Here is an 18371-nt window from a genome sequence, read left to right on the forward strand (position 1 = left end):
GAGAAAAGACTTGTTTTGGTGCTTCTTTCCTCTCACTGCCACTTGGAGCCCCGGGTAAGTTAAGTTTCCTTTATTGTCCCTCTTGAAGGAAATTCTTTGCAGTTAAAACCGCCTTTTCATACTTCCCTTATCTAAACTCACTATGAGCAGTGAGCTGCCGGGGGTCAAAGGTCATGCAGGGGGATTCAAACCTGTGAGATTCTTATCTCGCGCCTATTTCTAAATTCTGGCTATGAATACATCTGAATGATGCTTTTAACTACGACATGAAGCATTTATCTCCACAAAACTGGAAAAAAAAAATCACCTTTAGACAAACCTTTTCAATAAATATTCGCAAAAGAGTGGTTAGTATGTTGGATTTTTGTCAGTTTTACACTTTCCAACTGGTTTTGATAGGCACGTAGGAGTGTTTTATAAATGTTTTATACACCAGCACAATCGATTTGATATGAAACAAATATGAGCTTTAACGTGCCGACTTTTCAAGTTTAATTTGAGGGTATTAATGTGTAAATCTGATTACAGTTGTGGAGGAATTACAACATTGTGCATGTGTTTTAAATTTCTATTGATTCCAATGGTTATAAACAGTTTGTTATACTTCATGTGGCCAAAATTTGAGAATTGCACCTCAGACGTTGTGGACATGTTCAACTTTGATTAAGTTCGTTCCAAAATCCGCGGCGGCCCATTAAACTCTTCAATCCACAAGTCACACAATCACAAGAATCCAGTATGGCGAGTCGTATAAGACAGCCGAACAAATCAACGTTAATCCCCCCCGTCGCTCAAAGTGTGACCTCTGATCTACTTACAACCAAGATTAAAGTTTGGAAGTTCCGCGCGGCTTCTCTCCAACGTCAAACAAATCGAGCTCCCGAAATCTGTTGCGCTTTGCTTTCTCACGCGACACACGCTTTGCGGAAGACTCCGTCAGTCCCAGGAACGGACCCGCCTTGAACACATTCGGAGGCCGTTATCTGCGGCGGCCAGCCGGAGGAACGAGTTCGATAAGCTCCAGATCGGCATGCCTGATTGCGGCGTGTTTTCAGTCATAGAAGAAGACGGGCTGCGTGTGGACTGACGTGCACTTTGTGGGTTTGTAAGTGTTACAGTAAACACAAGTCTGGTGCAAGTCGCTACACATGCATGATGGAGATGGTGAAACACAACTTAAAACTGAATAGAGTGTCCACTTCTTTATTCACAGTCGATACAAAAAACCCCCAAAAAAAGTGTTTTCAAGTGAAGAAACCCAAAATTTGTGGTCAAAAAGATAACATTTTTCGCTAAGCGGATTTCTAGCGCTTGTGAACATTGTTGGAAGTAACCACTTACGTGATTTGATAATCTGGATTTTCGTTTATCACGCCGAGGTAAAGCGTCAATACGCAGCACCGTGAGATAAAGACAGTGACTGAGCTCTTCTCTCTCTTCCCCTCGTCGGCTCCCCCTTCAATCAGTATGTGAAAAGAAACAAAGACATCTTCTTGGAGATCTTGAAGACGTCTTGGTTTTCCCTCCTTCACGGGGCACGTTGTTGTCAAACCTGTCGCATTTTTAATCAGACACGAGACAAATAGTGACTTGGCGAACTGCAGAGGATTGTTGTGTCAAGGTTTAAGAAATCTGACATGTTGTGAGTTAAGTTTACTGCCTTTAGAGCGACGAATTGGTTACCAGTGAACATCTATATTCGTCCACAGCGCTGACCTGTCATTGTACATTAAGATGAACTTTACAGTCGCCTCCTCACAACTTGACCAACTGAACAGAATGTAGGCAAAACGCTGCAGTTTGACTGCAGTGCAATATGACCACAGATGGATTTTTACTTTGCGTACTGAAGCTCCTGTAATCACACAGATAAGCCACGATTACACACTAATCTAGTTTCCTCTGTCCTCGATCCATGTTTGTCAGAATGTCCCCGGATGCATTGGAGAGTACACGTCCCGCATTAAAACTGCTACTAGGCAACCAGACGATGATGGTCATTTTCCAAATAACTGCCTGTAGGACGACGCAGCTTCAACATGTTGTCAACAGCTATTTCTTTTTACTGCTTTGACCTGAACTGTGTGTCAGTGGGCGTCCAATATCCAGCTCCTGGGTCAGATTTAACCCCCTGCTTAGCTTTTGCATTAAATTGCGCTGTGTAGAAAGTACAAAGAAGAGAGGAGCTGCATTTAAATCCAACTGCCATTTCTAATTAGTCCCCGGGCGAGTTACATTGCCCTCATCAGCTACGGCAACACAACACTGATACCCAGAAAGGAAGAGCAGATGTTTTCCATCGTCTGTGGCGTTCCATCAGAGAAAGAGAGCGACTTTGTGAACCCATGTTTTAAAAAAATTAATAAATAAAAGAAATTCAAAGAAACCACAAACCTTTGTCAACCTTATTGTAAAAAAAAAAAGAAAAAAAGAAAATAGTGGAAGATTGATTTTCCAATGCTCTCATTTTAATTTCAATTTCAAAAGGATTCAACTGGGATAACAGGGAAGAATTCAGACACTAAACAAAAAAAAAAAGTATCACAACCATACCCTAAATTAAAAATAATAATAATATCTCTCCTTCCGTCGGACCCCAGGAGGATTCACTGCAAGGCCTTCAAAGAGTTCCCGTAAACACACACGCCTTCATCCCCTTGCGTTTCATCCTGCCAATAACAAAACACAACCTGAGAATATTAACAGTTTGAGCCTCGGCGGATCGGAGGAGGCTTTAAAAAGCTCGCCTCGCTGCGGTGGGAAGCGATCGGTCACACTCAAGTTGTGATTTAAGGAAATAAATGTGTCACCTTCCCACTGCATCAAATCACACGCTGACGTTCTGCCCGTCGTTTCTCCACAACAGCAGCAAAATACCAGTTGGAAACAGGAGGAAAGGTTCTTGAGGTGGGGAGGGGAGGTGGGGGGGCCTCCGAGCCGGGCTGGATAAACAACAGGCGAGGCGTGTGAGAATGGCGGGAATCACAGGGGGACGCTGTCAAGACTCCTTCTTTGTCTTTCCAATGAAAAGCACGGCCTCATTCAGGTCAGTTGATCGGTATGAGGCCTCTTCAAGCTGCCATTTACTTCCCTTTTCGCGCTTCTTTGATGAACCTCCAATTAGCCTGCAGGAACACCACGACTTCCTGCTTCGGCACCTCATTCTTTTCAAGCCTTTTGCTTTCCGAGCGCCGAACCAGAGATTCTTCCATGTTTTAACTCAGTCAAGTGCAGGCTGGGATCCAACACGACCTCAACTCTGCACAACAACAACAACAACAACCAGCCCGAGTCTCCTGGAGAATCCACAGCACATCCATGTATTTCTACTTTACACTTGTACTCCACTACATGCAATGCCAAACGTTATTTTACAGTGCAACAGGGAATAAAGAGGTTTACGCATTAACGTGTCAAAATTTATATATACAAACCTGGCGCTCTATTATGTGAATGTTTAACTACTGAAGTTTAGTATTCAGTCAGTTTGTCTTTGGTTTATGCTCCGATCTGCTCGATCCTTATTTAACCAGCAGGTCTCGCACTTGTGCTTATAAATAAACAGGGAATGAGTACTATAGTAGTTGTGACTCTGGTAGACAAGCACGATAAACAGGACATTTATATACACTTTAACTGTGTTGGGACATTTCTTGTCGCAACAAATGTACTGCATGAGTATCAGTGGTTGTCTGTTTTCTTCCCAACTTTCTTTTAGTTTTTATACTCTTTTTTTAAAAGTTTTTATTGACACTTTATTTATATATATAGTGGTTTTATTGCAGGTCTTACAATTTGCTCAGTCGTTTTCTGGGTCGGATTGGAGTCTTTTGTTTTTTGTCTCACGGGTCTTATGCTTCCTCATATAGAGTGGACTAGGCACTCGATCCTTTCATTGCTGCAGTCTGTTTATTTATCTGCTTAGTGACTTACTTGCTTTATTTGCTTTGTTTTGTGGTTGTGAATATGTGATCGGTTGATGAAAACTGGCTGGAGAGGGGGTGTTATTTTAACAAGCTTCTTCCTACGCGCTTTTCCATGTTTCAACTTCAAGATGAAATTTGTTTTTCTTATAAGGTGGAAAAAGGGAAAATAAAAAGACATGCAAACAGACATGCAAAGTTGACAAAAGCAGCCTGATGCAGAGGTTGTTGTTGTTGTTTTGGGGGGGGGCTCCGAGTTCTCCGGGGCCCCCCAGGCCAGAGTAGTGATCCTCTGGAGCTGAGAGCACAAAGAGGAGTCTTGAATCCATCTGGAGGCTCGAAAAAAACCTTCTGAAATCAGAGAGAAAAGTTCCATGAGAGTGGAGTCAGTGGACGGTGAGGTTGTTATTGGTCAGGGGGTGTGGGTTGGGGGGGGGGGGGGGGGGTTGATGAGACCCTCCCCTTTAAAAGGAGGGGCCGGTTCGGTTCAGGGCGTGCCCACGCTGCTTTTCAAAGCAGGGCATGTTTTCATGTGAGCTGGATGATCCGCCTGCAGCAGCGGCAGCAGCAGCAGCGGTGATCAGGCTTGTTTACATCTGCAGACATCATGTCTCTGAAGACGGTCGGTACGTTGACACGCACACTGTGGGCGACGGGGTGCAGGACCCCCCCGGTGGTCCGGTCCCCTAGAGCCAGCGGACTGTCCACGACGTGCGGGCGGTCCGGGGAACCCACGCAGGGCCGCTGCGGTTGCGCGTCGGTCGGACCCGCTGGCGACGACGCGTCTGCGTCCGCGTGCGGCGATCCGCCCCACGGCGCGCCCGCCGCGGACAAGAAGCGGGCCAAGGAGCCGGTGGCAGTGGGGGGCGCCCCCCCCGGGGGCGCAGAAGTCCGGAGGCGCTCCTACACGTCCACCGCGGCTCCCAGCGACCAGAGGTCGTACTTGTGGAGCCGCTACAATGAAATGAGGCGGCTGGTGCACGGTAAGCACTAGGGGGGTGTCCCCGTCATTAACACCCCCCACCCCCACCCCCCCCCACACACACACACACACGCACCCTCTTTTGTCCTCACCCGCACACCCGCACGTAAACCAGACATCGACCGTTTATCCGTTTGACACCGGAGACATTTTGTCCGTTTGAGGGATTGTCTTCATCCCGGGTCGGACAGATGGCAGCGAGCGTGTCCTCGCGCTTCTGCGCTATTTCAGGGTCAACTTTTTTTAATTTTTTTAATTTTTTACCAAACTGCACCAGTTCCTCTTTTATTTCTACAGGAAGGGGGGAAAAAACACCCTAAAACAAAACACTTGTTTATGCACATTTTGAATTTGCCATGTTCAGCGTATACGTGGAGTTTTTGCTGTCTGCAGCAGACTCGTCTGGTAAATGACACGGTTGTTGTATTGACTTGTTTTGTGCGTAATTAGGAAAAAAAAACATCAGTCATTCTCCAGAGGCAGACGTGCAAACGTGTCGAAACTTGCCACGGTTTTACTAAAACGTGATTTTGCACATTGCAAAATAATAAAAAAAAACATTTGGGAGCCTTCGTGTCACCTTCAAAGCTTTTGTTTGTTTGTTTACCTTTTTCACTAATAGAAATTATCATAACAAATAAAAGAAATCTCTAAAGTCAGTTAGAATTGATTTAGATTATTATATTACATGATGGTGTTTGAGAGAAGACAAACCCATGGAGTTCCTGTTTGGTGCAAAAATAATCTGCTTTGTGCAGTTGTTTGTTTTGGTCTTGCTGCCCAGCCCTGCTTTCAGCACAGACGCATGAAAGAAATGTGCAGGACAACAGCAGCAGCAACACTCGTTGGATGAAATAAGCCGAGGTGAATTAAATCCATGAGTTTAAATCCAAGATAAATGTGCCACATTATTTCAGGTTTTGCGTGTGTGCGAGATCTTCCAAGATTCTCTTTTCTCCAGTTACACTCCTCATAAGTTATATATCTGATTAAAGCTCTTTGTGGCTATGCATTTGCGTCTCAAAATGTGTTTTAAATGTTCATGAATAGTTGAAATATTATTCTAAGATATTTTTAGCTGTTGTATAACTGATGTAAAATCCATTTATCTGTGAAATGCATCATCACCAGACAGTTTTTTTTAAAGAACTTAATAGGATTATGATGTGATGAGTTATTAATGTAGATGAGATCCAGCAGAGTGTCTGTGTATACTTGAGACAGTTGCAGCAACAAGATGCTTAAACTTAAACATTGGAAGTGAATTTTACTGACACGACACCATCCATTATGTAAAGTTATGAATCCAAGGCTTTAAGCTACGTTAAGGAGAATATATTTACTGCCTGAGGTTTGTAAGTGTCACACTACTACGACTTTTGAAACCTACACGCAAACTCCCTTCTAAATAAGTGTGTCCACAAAGTGTGATGAAAGTAAAACAACATATCGCTCCTCCTCAGTGATATTACTGTTTTTAATACTGATGCACTCGTATGCAAACAACACCGTTTTATAATCCTATTTGGAAGAGTTGCATTGTTTATTTTCTAGAAATGCATTTATAAACTAGTAAAGCCAAAATTTAACATCTGAATATTTTTTTTTTTTGGGAGTTCTTGCATTACATAATATATGTGGACATGTTTCAGCTTGTTTATTGAGACAGAAAGTACTTCCTGACTCTGCACACTAATTCTCCTCAACACAATCAGTGTTAATTAACTCCGGGTCATGCATTCTCAGTTAAGTCTGCAATTTCACGGATCTAATCCGTCTTCACATGTGACTCGACGTGGGAAGAAAGGCTCATTTCAGGAGTGGCGAGGCTGCAGGGGGGGGGACTGGCCCCAAGGTTGGTAGGTGTGTGTGTCTCCTGTCCAGATGCAGCCCCCGCTAAACTTGTCCCGGGACAAAAGGTCCTGACCTACTTTCTGTCAGAGGTCAACCAACAGTGGCAAGACCGACTTGGGAACCAGTTATGAGTAACTTGTTTACTCTTCATGCATGCGCTCGCTCCGGGACTCCTTATCATAACAGTGGGGCAGATAAACAAACCACGTTGAAGCGGTAATCGATGATCTCATGCTTTTCTTTAAATGAAATGGAAAACACACGGTACAAAATGTCCTTTTGCAGTTTTGGTTACGAGTCGGTAGACTTCTAAACCGAGTCACAATTGCAACGTTGCACAACCTCCGGCGAGCCTGCCAGCCGCCCCGAATTCAATTCAGTTCAGTTCAGGTTTATTTATGCAGTGCCAAATACGACAGTCATCTCACTTTTGCAAAGAACAAAACCCAACAATTCCACATGAGCGATCATAAGCGACTGCAGAAAGGAAAAAAACTCCTGTTTTTAATAAGGGGGGGAAAAAAAACATTTGCAAGAGCCAGGCTCAGTGGTGGAAGATTTTCTGCCCTTTGGGATAGAAGGGAAGAAAAGTACAGGACTGAAAACAGCAGTTGAAGTATGTGCGGGTTTTTCTGCGGAAAAACACAAAACGTCACATTTGACTGAGGAAAAAGAAAAGGCATCAAAACATGAATTACAGGAGTTGTTAGTGCTAAAGCCTTGATCACAAGAAATACAAGCTTGCAAGTAATGATTAATGCTGCAAAACCTTCATCCTCATAAAGGCCAAATGAGGTCAAGTTCACTAATGGGAATCAAGACGGACACATTTATGAAAAAGGACCATTCGTAGTTCTCAACTTTTTCCATTAACGCACATTCAATGGTTTTATGACCCTGAAATCAAGTTAATAAGTATTTTCAACTGATAAGTTGTTCAATGGTGCAGGAAATGTCCAACTGTTCAAACAACTTGATTCAATCGTCGTACAGCAAAATCTGCACACATATTTAAGCCACAAAAACCTCCAGCAGGATTTAGATCCTCATTTTAACCAATTTCAGCTAATTTACAAATACGATTACTGTTATTTTCCTGTGGTCTCAAGTAATTCATTTGGCTGATTGAAGTATGTTGGAAGGATTTCCCTGCCCCGAATCAAGACGCCCTGTGTTCTCCCCCCCGCACGTTTTTCTAATGATGTCACCGCATCAACCCTCATGTTACTTAACCGTTGTTGTTCTGATTGAATCTTAAACCTGACGAGGCCCTCCTGTGTGTCCCTCCCGGCCCAGACCTGATCCCGCCCGGTGCGTGTAAAAGTCTCAACGCCTCCACCATCTACTCCAACAACGAGGTCAACCTGGCCGAGGTGGACATCTACGGCTTCGACTACGACTACACGCTGGCCATCTACTCCAACGCGCTCAACACCATGATCTTCAACAAGGCGCGGACCTTCCTCATCGAGCACTTTAAGGTGCGTCGTTCACTTCTTCTTTTAAATTCGTTGCCGTTAGTTACAGACGTTTTTATGTTTGTTGATCCTGTCTGGCCCTCTGGCTCCCGCAGTACCCGGAGGGAATATGTAAATATGATTACATCCCCAATTTCACTGCCCGGGGTCTTCACTATGACATCCAAAAGGTAAACGCTTTTAAATCACAAATAAGATAAATATGTGGTTTCATTGCGCCGATATTCACCTCTGTAACGCTTTATTGTCTCCTTCTATAGGGTCTCTTGATGAAGATCGATGCTTTCCATTACATCCAGAAAGGAACGGTGTATCGGTAAGTGATTTGTGATTTATTAAAAAAAAAAAAAAAGGAAATCCCACACTCTTATCATAATGTAAATATATAACTTGACATTTTTTTAATCATCTAAGCAACACCAGCTATTTTTCTTTTAAATTCTCTGTCTTAAAGGGACATTATATAAAATTATCAGTTTTAAAGTCACAGTTATTGTGGTCCACATTGTGTTATGGTGTTAATCTGCCTTTTATTTCGACAGTTCCGATAGTTTCAGTCACTCTTGCATTAAATGTTCATCCAGTTGCTTCTACGAGTCTCGGTGCACCATTCTGTGGCGTAAACTCATTTCGTAAGATTAAAGTGTCGAGGGCAGGGATTCTGCAACCTGCGGCTTTAGAGGCTTTGGCCCCCGGAGCTTTCACCTCATCTGCAAAACACTCATTTTCACAAGGACTCAAAATATGCGTCATGTCTCTCTTTGAACCAAAAAAAAGTAACGTTGAAAGTTCTAAAATGGCAAAAACCACAAAAAAGGTAGAGAAAGGTCAAATGGAAAAATGCTTATTGGGTAACTGCCATGGTGAAGAAGTTAAAAAATAGCTAAAAATGACAAAAATAGCAAAAACTAACGGGAAACATAAACCAAAAAAAGTAAGTGAGTCTTAAAAAATGTAAAAACACACCATTTTTGTTCTTTCAGTAAAACTAATTGTTTACTGTGTTATCTTAGTTTGAAAGAGTGAAAGTATTTAAAATTGCACTTGATGCAAAGTGGCCAAAATGTTTCTTTTTGGCCGTAAAGGTTCCAGACAAATCGAAGGGCAAATCGCATTTGTTTGCTTCCAGGGGTTTGAGCCCGGTGTCGGACGAGGAGGTCCTGCAGCTCTATGGGGGGACTTTTCACATCCCCCTGGCGGAGGACAGCGGCTTCTATGGGAAGGTGAGGGGGAAACATTTTTACAGAACAAACATTTGACATCATGAAGCACAGTGTCGTCGTTTTATCGGGGCTACTACTTTCACCTCACACCAAGGAGTTTGCATGTTTTCCCTTACGTGTGCTCGAGGTTACATCGTGTCTGTAAAATTCCCTGCATGTGTGAATGTTTATTATATGTCTCTTTGTCATAATCCAAAGTGTGAGTAATGTGTTTAAATGTATAGGGATATCCAGCACACTTTTTTTTTTTGTATTATCATGCAAAATGTGATTTTCATCCTTGAATAGTATTTGGTGAGCCACAGATGTAAAATCCCTTTTTGACACGACGGGATTTAACGAAATACTATAATCTCATCTGGTCACCACCAAACATGGAGCTGACTCAATCCTCACGGTATCTCCTGTAATCGCATTTCTTTACTTTTAAAGTTTTCACATTAATCGTCTGGAAGGCGCAGTTCTTGTCCTGTGAAAACTTAACGTTTGTTTTCAGTTTGGATTTCCCACTAAGTCAGTGACAAAAAAAAAAAGTAAAGGGTCGCTTGTTGAATCTGACAGCCGGTGAGGTCAAACGGACATTCCTACCAACTACAAGCAATTTGGACTCTCTGCTTGTTGGAATCAGACATAAATAGTTGTCTGTCGTCACGTCTTTCATGGTCCACCCTTCAACGGGAAGTCTGCCTCCAGCCTCCTCCTAATCCCCCCTTGAAACAGTCTCGTTCAAATACTTTTAGTGTGCTTCTAATCTCGTTTGAGGAGTCGGTCCCTTGTTTATGGGAAAGCCTGTAAAGCCTGTAAAGCCTGCGGCCGTGTTCTTAAAAGTGGTTTCTAATAAAGCAAATCAAATTTAGGTTCCTCGTCCAGAAAACTGGATTTATTTCGTGTCGTCTTTATGCAGGGGCCGAGAGTGAAGCAGTTCATGGACATCTTCTCAATCCCGGAGATGACCCTGTTGGCTGTGGTCAATGATTTTTTCATCACGAACGACATCGACTACGATCCAGTTCACCTCTTCAAGGACATCTCTGTGAGTTTCACTCGCCGGATTAAATCTCACAACGTGTGTTTCAGAGCGGGGCCTCGCCCACATAGCTCACGCTGCGTCCCACAGTGACCCAGGGTTTGACTGTATACATGTACAGACGGTCTTCAGCCGGGGCCTCAAGGAATCTGCTGAACTCTCAGAAAAGACCCTCCTGGGCAGAGCAAGGAAGAATAATAGGCTCTTCCTCCACGTGCCAGGGCGTTTAGTTACAGACATGCCTGTATGTCGTCATAATATCCTCTTGAGAAAATAAGCAAACCGGCAGGTTTTGTAAGGAAAAAAAAAGGTCATTTTCTTCCTTCTGATTTGAGTCCCGATGAAGAAAAACTTAAGTCATGCAACATTAACAATTGCATGTTTATCCCTCAGGAAGCTATTGGCATGGTTCATCTCAAAGGCTACATGTATAAGTGGGTCATGCAAGATCTTGGTGAGTTCTACTTTTACTTTGTTCCAGTTTTTAACATCAGCTCTGCACATGTGGGGGAAAAAAAACAACAAAAAAAATCACAAACTGAGGTTTTCTTGACCTGGTAGGCAAGTTCATCCAACGTGGCGAAGAGACCGACGCTGTTCTGCATCGACTGGTCAGCCAAGGGAAGAAGCTGTTCCTGATTACCAACAGCCCCTTCAGCTTCGTGTGCGTCCCGGCCTCCCTCGCTTCAGTTTCCGCAGTTCCTCAAACTCATAACGAAGATAAACACTGACTGTGCGTTCTGTTTATTATGTGTGCAGGGACAAAGGAATGACGCACATGGCAGGAAAGAAATGGAGGGACTTCTTCGACGTGGTCATCGTGCAGGCGGACAAACCCCACTTCTTCACGGACTGTGTTAAGTGAGTCACTTCTGCTTGTCTGCTTGTAAGCGAAAGGCTGATGAAAGGGACCAACGGAATTTTAAAAAAAGCCACTTTTCAAAACCGAGTGCAACACGGCAAGAGTATTATCCTCACCCATGTGCACACACCAAAGTATTGCGCAAAGACTTTCTAAGTAAATATTGACGAATGTGCAAGTGACAGAAATTCATCGGTACAAATAAATATCCACTAAGTGATTTTAAAAACGCTGGTCACCGCTCACAGTTCACAGGAAGAATCCCTGTGTTTGAACCCTGGTCTTGTCGCCTCCCTCTGTACTTGTTTGCATATTCTCCGTGTGCGGAATCTCCTTGTATGTTGGATTAATTAGTGGTTGCAAATGGTATCTTGAGTGTGCTCAGGAGAGATTGTGTTAGCGGACGTGCAGCGTGTAAGAAATAAAACAAAATGTGTGTTTCCCATTTGACGCAAACTTTGCAAACTGATGAAAGTCCAGGAGCGAAACACAGTCAGTAAACCTCGACTATGATTAGTCACCATCTGTAACAATAATCTCAGCAGCCTCCTCCTTAAACCCGTTGCCTTTGCAGACCTTTCCGACGCTTGGATGATAATGGAGACCTGCGCTGGGAGAAGATAAAGAGTCTGGACAAAGGGCAGATCTACAAGCAGGTCGGTAACGCTCCAGTAGACGTTGCCTGTGGAACATTGCAGTAATTGCCCTTATTTCTCTCCGTAACTGTGTTGTTTTTCACAAGTGCTTGCTTGTATTTTGTGTGTTTCTGGATGTCTGTTGTGTTTCAGGGAAACCTGTACGACTTTCTCAGACTGACGGGATGGCGAGGGTCCAGAGTGCTGTACTTCGGCGACCACCTTTACAGTGACTTGGCTGTGAGTGTCAAAAGTTCTAAACCTCGGGCGGTTAACTGTTAACAGACCCCCTAACCATTTACAGGGCCGTGATTCATATATCCTCAAGTTGTACTGGTGGGAAACGGGACTTCTCAGTGGGAACCGTTGTTTTTTCACGTCTCAACAATGTGACGCATTTATTATTAGTTTAAAAGTTTCTTTTCATGCATGCAGATCTACACGTAGCCAGCTCACTGTCTCCACCACTTGCACAACTCTGGAAGTAGTGGGGAAGAGGGGAGGGGGCAGAGAGAGGGAAAAAATAGTTGAACACCAGGTGGCATTACTGTTTTAAAAAATATCAAGTGAATAGCTTAAGCTACTGCACTGTGAGAATGTGTATATATAATGAAAAAGAAAAGCATTTTTTTTAAACATTCAATTATCTTCAGTGGCAAGAGAAAATGTCACAATTGAATAAATGGATCAAATGTTCCACTTCAGGAATCTGCCCATGAAAAATAAATGCCTTGCAGCCGAGCCGCTGAAAGCCGATCCTCCGTGTTTTGGCTTGAGTTGCTGACAGCTACCAGCCACTTCCTGTAACGTGTACGTGACCTACTTCGACCCACTGGCGTGTCGCGAGGAAGCACACAGGAAGCTGGTTTTCCCTCTCCAAAGAAAGACTGCGCTGTTAAAACAAAGATACTGTCTCTAAACTGTCCGGTCTTGCACGGTGCAAAGAAGTTTAAATTGCACGCGTGAGTCTATGCCCACGGCACGTCTTTCTTTTCCAGGACCTGATGTTGCGACACGGCTGGCGTACGGCCGCCATCGTACCCGAGCTGGAGCACGAAACCAGTGTGGTGAGCACCCACCGGTATGCTCTGAGCCTCACGTGGCTGCAGGCTTTAACCGGCCTGATGGAGCAGCTGCAGGTGAGGAGCTGATCTCTGGTTTAACTCTGCGTACGCGGCTAAAAAGCCCCGGACGTTAACATTAGCCCAGTGGGCTCGTTCATAACTGTACACACCTGAATGTGTTCATATGAATCAGTTGTGAACAACAAACAAGACATTATCTAGTTTAAAAAAAAACATTTTCTTTATCAATATTGGGGTAATTTCTTGTGTTTCTAAAGATATTTTGGATCCCACTGCTCTTCCTTGTCTTAGATCCACAGAGACCAGGAGTCTCAACAGGTTTTCCGGGAGTGGCAGCAGGAGCGAGATGAACTCCGGTGAGTCAAAGTGTTTTTACGTCGCCACTGGAGAACCTCCCAGTGAACCCAGTGACTCACAACGAGTCTGTTTACTCAAATGCCTGCACATGTACTTACAGACTTTCTTTTGAAAAAATAAAATACTGCTTTTCAGTTGTGTGAATTTCACATTAAAGTGTATAAAATTTACTTGAAACTACACCAGATGTGTTGAAAAGTTGGTTTTAATGCATTGATAATTATAAGTGCTGTTAGAAAAATACAATAGCTGTAGTGACGTGTGTGTGTGTATATATTTGAATACTGTTTTACTAATAAGACTTTCGCTGAAGTAAGTTTTAAATGAATTTGATCTACTCGCTGAATAATCTTGATGCGTGATGATGACTTTTCTTTTTCTGTGCTGCAGGGCGATGATAAAGAATTTGTACAACCCTCAGTTTGGCAGCATCTTCAGGACGGGCCACAACCCCACGTACTTTTCCCGGCGTCTGTGTCGTTTCTCGGACATCTACATGGCCTCCCTGAGCTGCCTCCTGAACTACGACCTGTCGTACACCTTCTACCCCCGCCGCACCCCTCTGCAACACGAAGCGCCGCTGTGGATGGATCAGCTCTGCACGGGCTGCATGAAGACGCCGTTCCTGGAGGAGATGTCGCACATCAGATGAGAGCTGAGCTCTCCTCACTGACTGAAAGGACTTTGTATTTTAGGGGCCTGGCAAACAATTGAAATTGCCCGAGGATATGTTTTTAGAGAGATTAGTTTTTTTGTTTTTTTTATACCTAAGAAGTTTCCGCACAATTCCCCTTCAAGAAGGAGGAGCAAAGTTCAACACTTTCCCAATGCTTCCACTAGAGGGCGCTGGAGCACAAGCATGTGCTTCTACACACGCTTGTGCTGCCAAACTGACAGACAATCTGGCTTCTGCCTCAAATAAACAGTGGATTTCTTGGTGTACAGAGCTGCTGTCGCACAATTTATACTGGGAGGATGTCTTACAATGTAATGTTTTTTTTTTTTAACCTTGTAACACTCTACAGACAAATTGTGATAATAAGTTACAGTGAAGGTCAATGAGTGGACCTGAATCTGTCTTGTGTTGCATTGAGAATAAACTCTGATGAATAAAATACGTCCAGTGAGTGGGTTTGTGCCGCCGAAGATGTTTCCCCTCATAAACTGTCCTCCATTTATATGATTGGTGGGCTGGTTGCTATGGCAGCAGCATCCATTCATCACCGCCTGAACGCAACATCACGGATTCATTCACTCCCCGCCTGCCTGCATCAAGACTACAGAGAGAAGGTAGCTACACACACACACACACACACACACACACTCACACCGGGTCTCTTCATCACATCCAGCTTGTTTTTGTGTGTCGGAGGAGTTTTGGACTTTGAAGCATCCAGACAGACTCTTTAATGGTTGAAGCTGTTGTGTTGCTGTCCCGTCCGGGGATGAGCTGCTGCTATTTCTGTACGTTATTTCCGTGCAATGTGGGAAAGTAACGACGTGAGTGCATGCTGCGTTTTAATATCGACTGTGGATCAATGACAAACACGAGTTTAGCTTCAGTGTTGTTGTTTGTGCAGAGCAGCTATTTCAGCCGTGTTGTGCCAGGAAGTTGCAAAAGTTTGTTTTCAAAAGAGACCCAGTGTGCATACAATTGATTTCTTTTTTGCATTTGCATGTCAAATATAGAACTTATCTTTTTGCAGATTTTGCACAGGAAAATTACTTTGAAACATATTTTCTATTTCTTAACTAAAATATCAAATATCACAATTGTTTGACCGAACAAAAACATGCTTAAAAGGTTTTTTTGTTTCTATTTTATCTTGGGGCTGATTGGATTTGATATGGTTTATCCTATAATTGATCTTTACACATCTCTCAGCTACAATGAACTGTGTGTGCAATTTTCAAAAAGGAAACGCGGTATATTTCACTTCTGGAACATACTATGAGATGGAATATATAGTATAGGAGTGAAGTGTTGAGTACTGAACTGTCTAAATAACCACTTGATAAGCGATTTCTTTGACTAGAAAGATAATGGGAGTAGCTAATCAAGTTATGCATTGCAGACATTTATTCCGCAGCTAATGCGGTCGGTTTTCCTTTGAGAAACCATTTCAAAATGCTTCCTTTTTTCTGTGACTAATATAACCATATGCTCCCTGTACCTGAGGATGGATGGTGTTTTGAGTACCTTGTGACACAATCCGACACTGTGATTAATTGCAGCGTGACACTTCCTGTCAGGGTTCGTAGATTTTGATGACACCGTGACATTTTCTCTTGATTTAAAGCATGCCGTGTTCTATTGATCTGCTTGAGGTTAACTTCCCACTCCTGGGACCTGCTGGATGTCCTGTTTTTTTCTCGTTTGACCCTCCAGCATGAGTAATAGCCTGCATCTTTGTGCTCGTCAACCACCTCCTCTGGCTCGCCTGCTGGTGGGCTCCGCATTGTGTCCCGTGTTCGGCGCCGTCGGATGCTGCGTTTGGATGTTTGGTGTAAGTGGAAGTCCCGGGCTGTGGGTCTCCCAATGCCCCATTACGTAATGTACTGGAGTCTGGGCAGGAGAACACTGCACTACTCACGCGCTGCGTTTGACCTACTTTAAGTCGTGTGAAATCAAACTATGTTAAGAAAGGAGACGGATCTGGAGGTTTTTGTAGCTCGCTTACAAGTAGACACAGGATATGACTTGTTTTCTGATAGAAGTGGTGGATGATGGTTATTTAACCCAGTTTTGTTTTCAAACCAACAACGCCGATATGTGCTCGTCGGTAGTGGAGCTACAAACGCTTCGTTGTTTATTGAATGCTTCATGTGATCTTCAGTGGCGTATCTGCGTTTCTGCAGGGCTGACTGGTGTTTCGGTTTATTTCATGGCTCCGTGCCTTTCACTGAACAAGTCTGCGTCTGAACAAAAAGAAGCTGTCAGTGTTGGCTTTCAATTTTCTTCATAGCAGCTGGTCTCCCTTACACTTGTGATCAACAAATAAAACACTCACTAACAGACTACTGGATTTAACAAAAATTACAACAAACATAGTAAGTGCACTTTTTCAGTAGAGGTAAATTCTGTTTATTGACTGGAGACATAAGCCAACACTCAGATCTGAGCCAAGAGATCAGCAATGGAGTAGTGAAAGCTGGTCACCTCATCGATGGTGTAAAAAAAAAAAAAGCAAGCAAGTTGAAAAATGCTGCCTCTGAAATACGTTTTTCCACCCGTTTTGCACCAGGAGGCATTGTTATAAAGAAAACGGTATTAAAATTGTTTTTTTGTCTTCCAAATTTCCATTTAACTATTTGAATGGAATATTTTGATTATATATTCATTTGGTTTTTAATGGAAATATTGTCATAAATGTGATTATAAAGTTATTATGCTACTATTTGGGCTGTTGACGCACTTGCGTTGGATTATCACAAACAACTAGTGGTGAAAAGTGGTATTGCTAGATGTAAAAATGTGGCATGTTTAAAACTATAGGATAGCAGATTCTTCACATTCTGTTTGTTTGTAATGGGAAATACATCTTGAACTTTTACAGCGACAGTAATCTAGCATTTCAATAAGACCTTGTAGAATCAGCAGAACAAGACAAAACACAGTTGTAATGTAAATTTAATCACCATTTTGAGATAATCTGCTGGTATGTTTACACATGTCGGCTAATAATAAAAGTCGCTCCAATTTAGTCTTGTAGTACAAGTTTGCACCACAAGTTGGTGTATTGAGTCACTTGACGGAGGAGCAATCTGGTTCACAGGCAACTAGCAACCGAATATTAAAGCCCAAAGAGCACTTCAAATTCAAAAACAAGTGTATATTATATGATCGACGCCACTCTTCGAACCTTTCTCACCTGTATTTCTTTCCACTTCCTCTCATCCTTAGACCTCGTTTCCTTTTCACTCTTCGCTTCCAGCTGAGTGCCTTTCCTTTCCATGTGTGTCGTCCCACTTGCCTTGGGAGTGCGGTGCACTCAGGTTTGTTCACACCGGCAGGCAGTCCCTCCACACAGCGGTCCTTTTTCATTATTAAATGTAATGGGACCTCTCAGTATTTCACTGTATGCTGATTTCCCAGCTGCAGATGATAATCCATCCATCTGCCTTGCAGAACTAAAACAACAGAAAGAACCCCCCCCCCCCCCCCCCCCCCCCCCCTGCAGAGGAAAGTGCAGAGTTATGATTTGGATCACTGTGTTGTTATTCTTGCTCCTTTGCAAAAGCAGTTTTACAACCACTGTGCATTTGTTAACCCGTGAGGTTTTTTCCATTCCCGTTCACCAACGTGGAGTCATCAGATTAGCAAACCTCAGTTTGAGAGTGAGAACGACGGCTTATTCGCGGAGACGCTGCAGGACAACAACCTAATTGGCCGCTGCCAACGTCCTGGAGCAGGACGATTTCGAAGTCGCTGTAGTGTGATCATTAATCACACATCACTCGATGAGCAATTAGTCAGTAATGAATCGAGTTAAATGGCTATTAGCCCCAAAATAGTTTTGGTAGATCTTTTACCTTCGGGGTTTGACGAAATCAATTAACACACAATCTTTCAAACCAACGAGGGCCCAAGAAATGACAACTGCAAACACGTCTCTCGTGTATATTTTTGGGCATGGAGGGATTATCGGGTAGGTTTCTAAGCATGTAAGCACAAATTTGAACTTGGGGCCCCATGGTGCTCTCTGTGTAATCTGATTACACAGAGAGCAGATGGCCAATGTTGAGAGAGAGAAAATGTAGAAGTCACACGGAGAACGACGTTACTGAGCCAACAAAAGAAAGGAGGTGAAATAAATGTAACATTTATAGTTTATTTCCTCGTCGTAGTTTAAATATTAAACTGAAATGATCCTGTCCTCATCTGCTGCTTTTTACAAAACCTGTTAAATGTTTAATTTAACCTCCCTCTACTTTGCTGCATTTT

General features: G+C 43.2%; 1 protein-coding gene across 1 annotated transcript; it reads left to right on the top strand.

Annotated features, from left to right (window-relative positions):
• Positions 1 to 4468: 4468 nt before the first annotated feature.
• On the top strand, positions 4469 to 14543 carry nt5dc2 (5'-nucleotidase domain containing 2). The gene is made up of 14 exons (XM_080496367.1): positions 4469 to 4906; positions 8056 to 8240; positions 8333 to 8407; positions 8498 to 8553; positions 9367 to 9460; positions 10365 to 10493; positions 10881 to 10941; positions 11049 to 11151; positions 11247 to 11348; positions 11924 to 12005; positions 12138 to 12224; positions 12983 to 13123; positions 13361 to 13425; positions 13817 to 14543. Exons 1-14 carry the CDS (start codon positions 4531 to 4533, stop codon positions 14076 to 14078), a joined length of 1818 nt encoding a protein of 605 aa, XP_080352493.1. The 5' UTR covers positions 4469 to 4530; the 3' UTR covers positions 14079 to 14543.
• The last annotated feature ends 3828 nt before the right edge of the window (positions 14544 to 18371 follow it).

Source organism: Blennius ocellaris (assembly GCF_963422515.1).
Source record: "Blennius ocellaris genome assembly, chromosome: 5".
NCBI lineage: Eukaryota > Metazoa > Chordata > Actinopteri > Blenniiformes > Blenniidae > Blennius > Blennius ocellaris.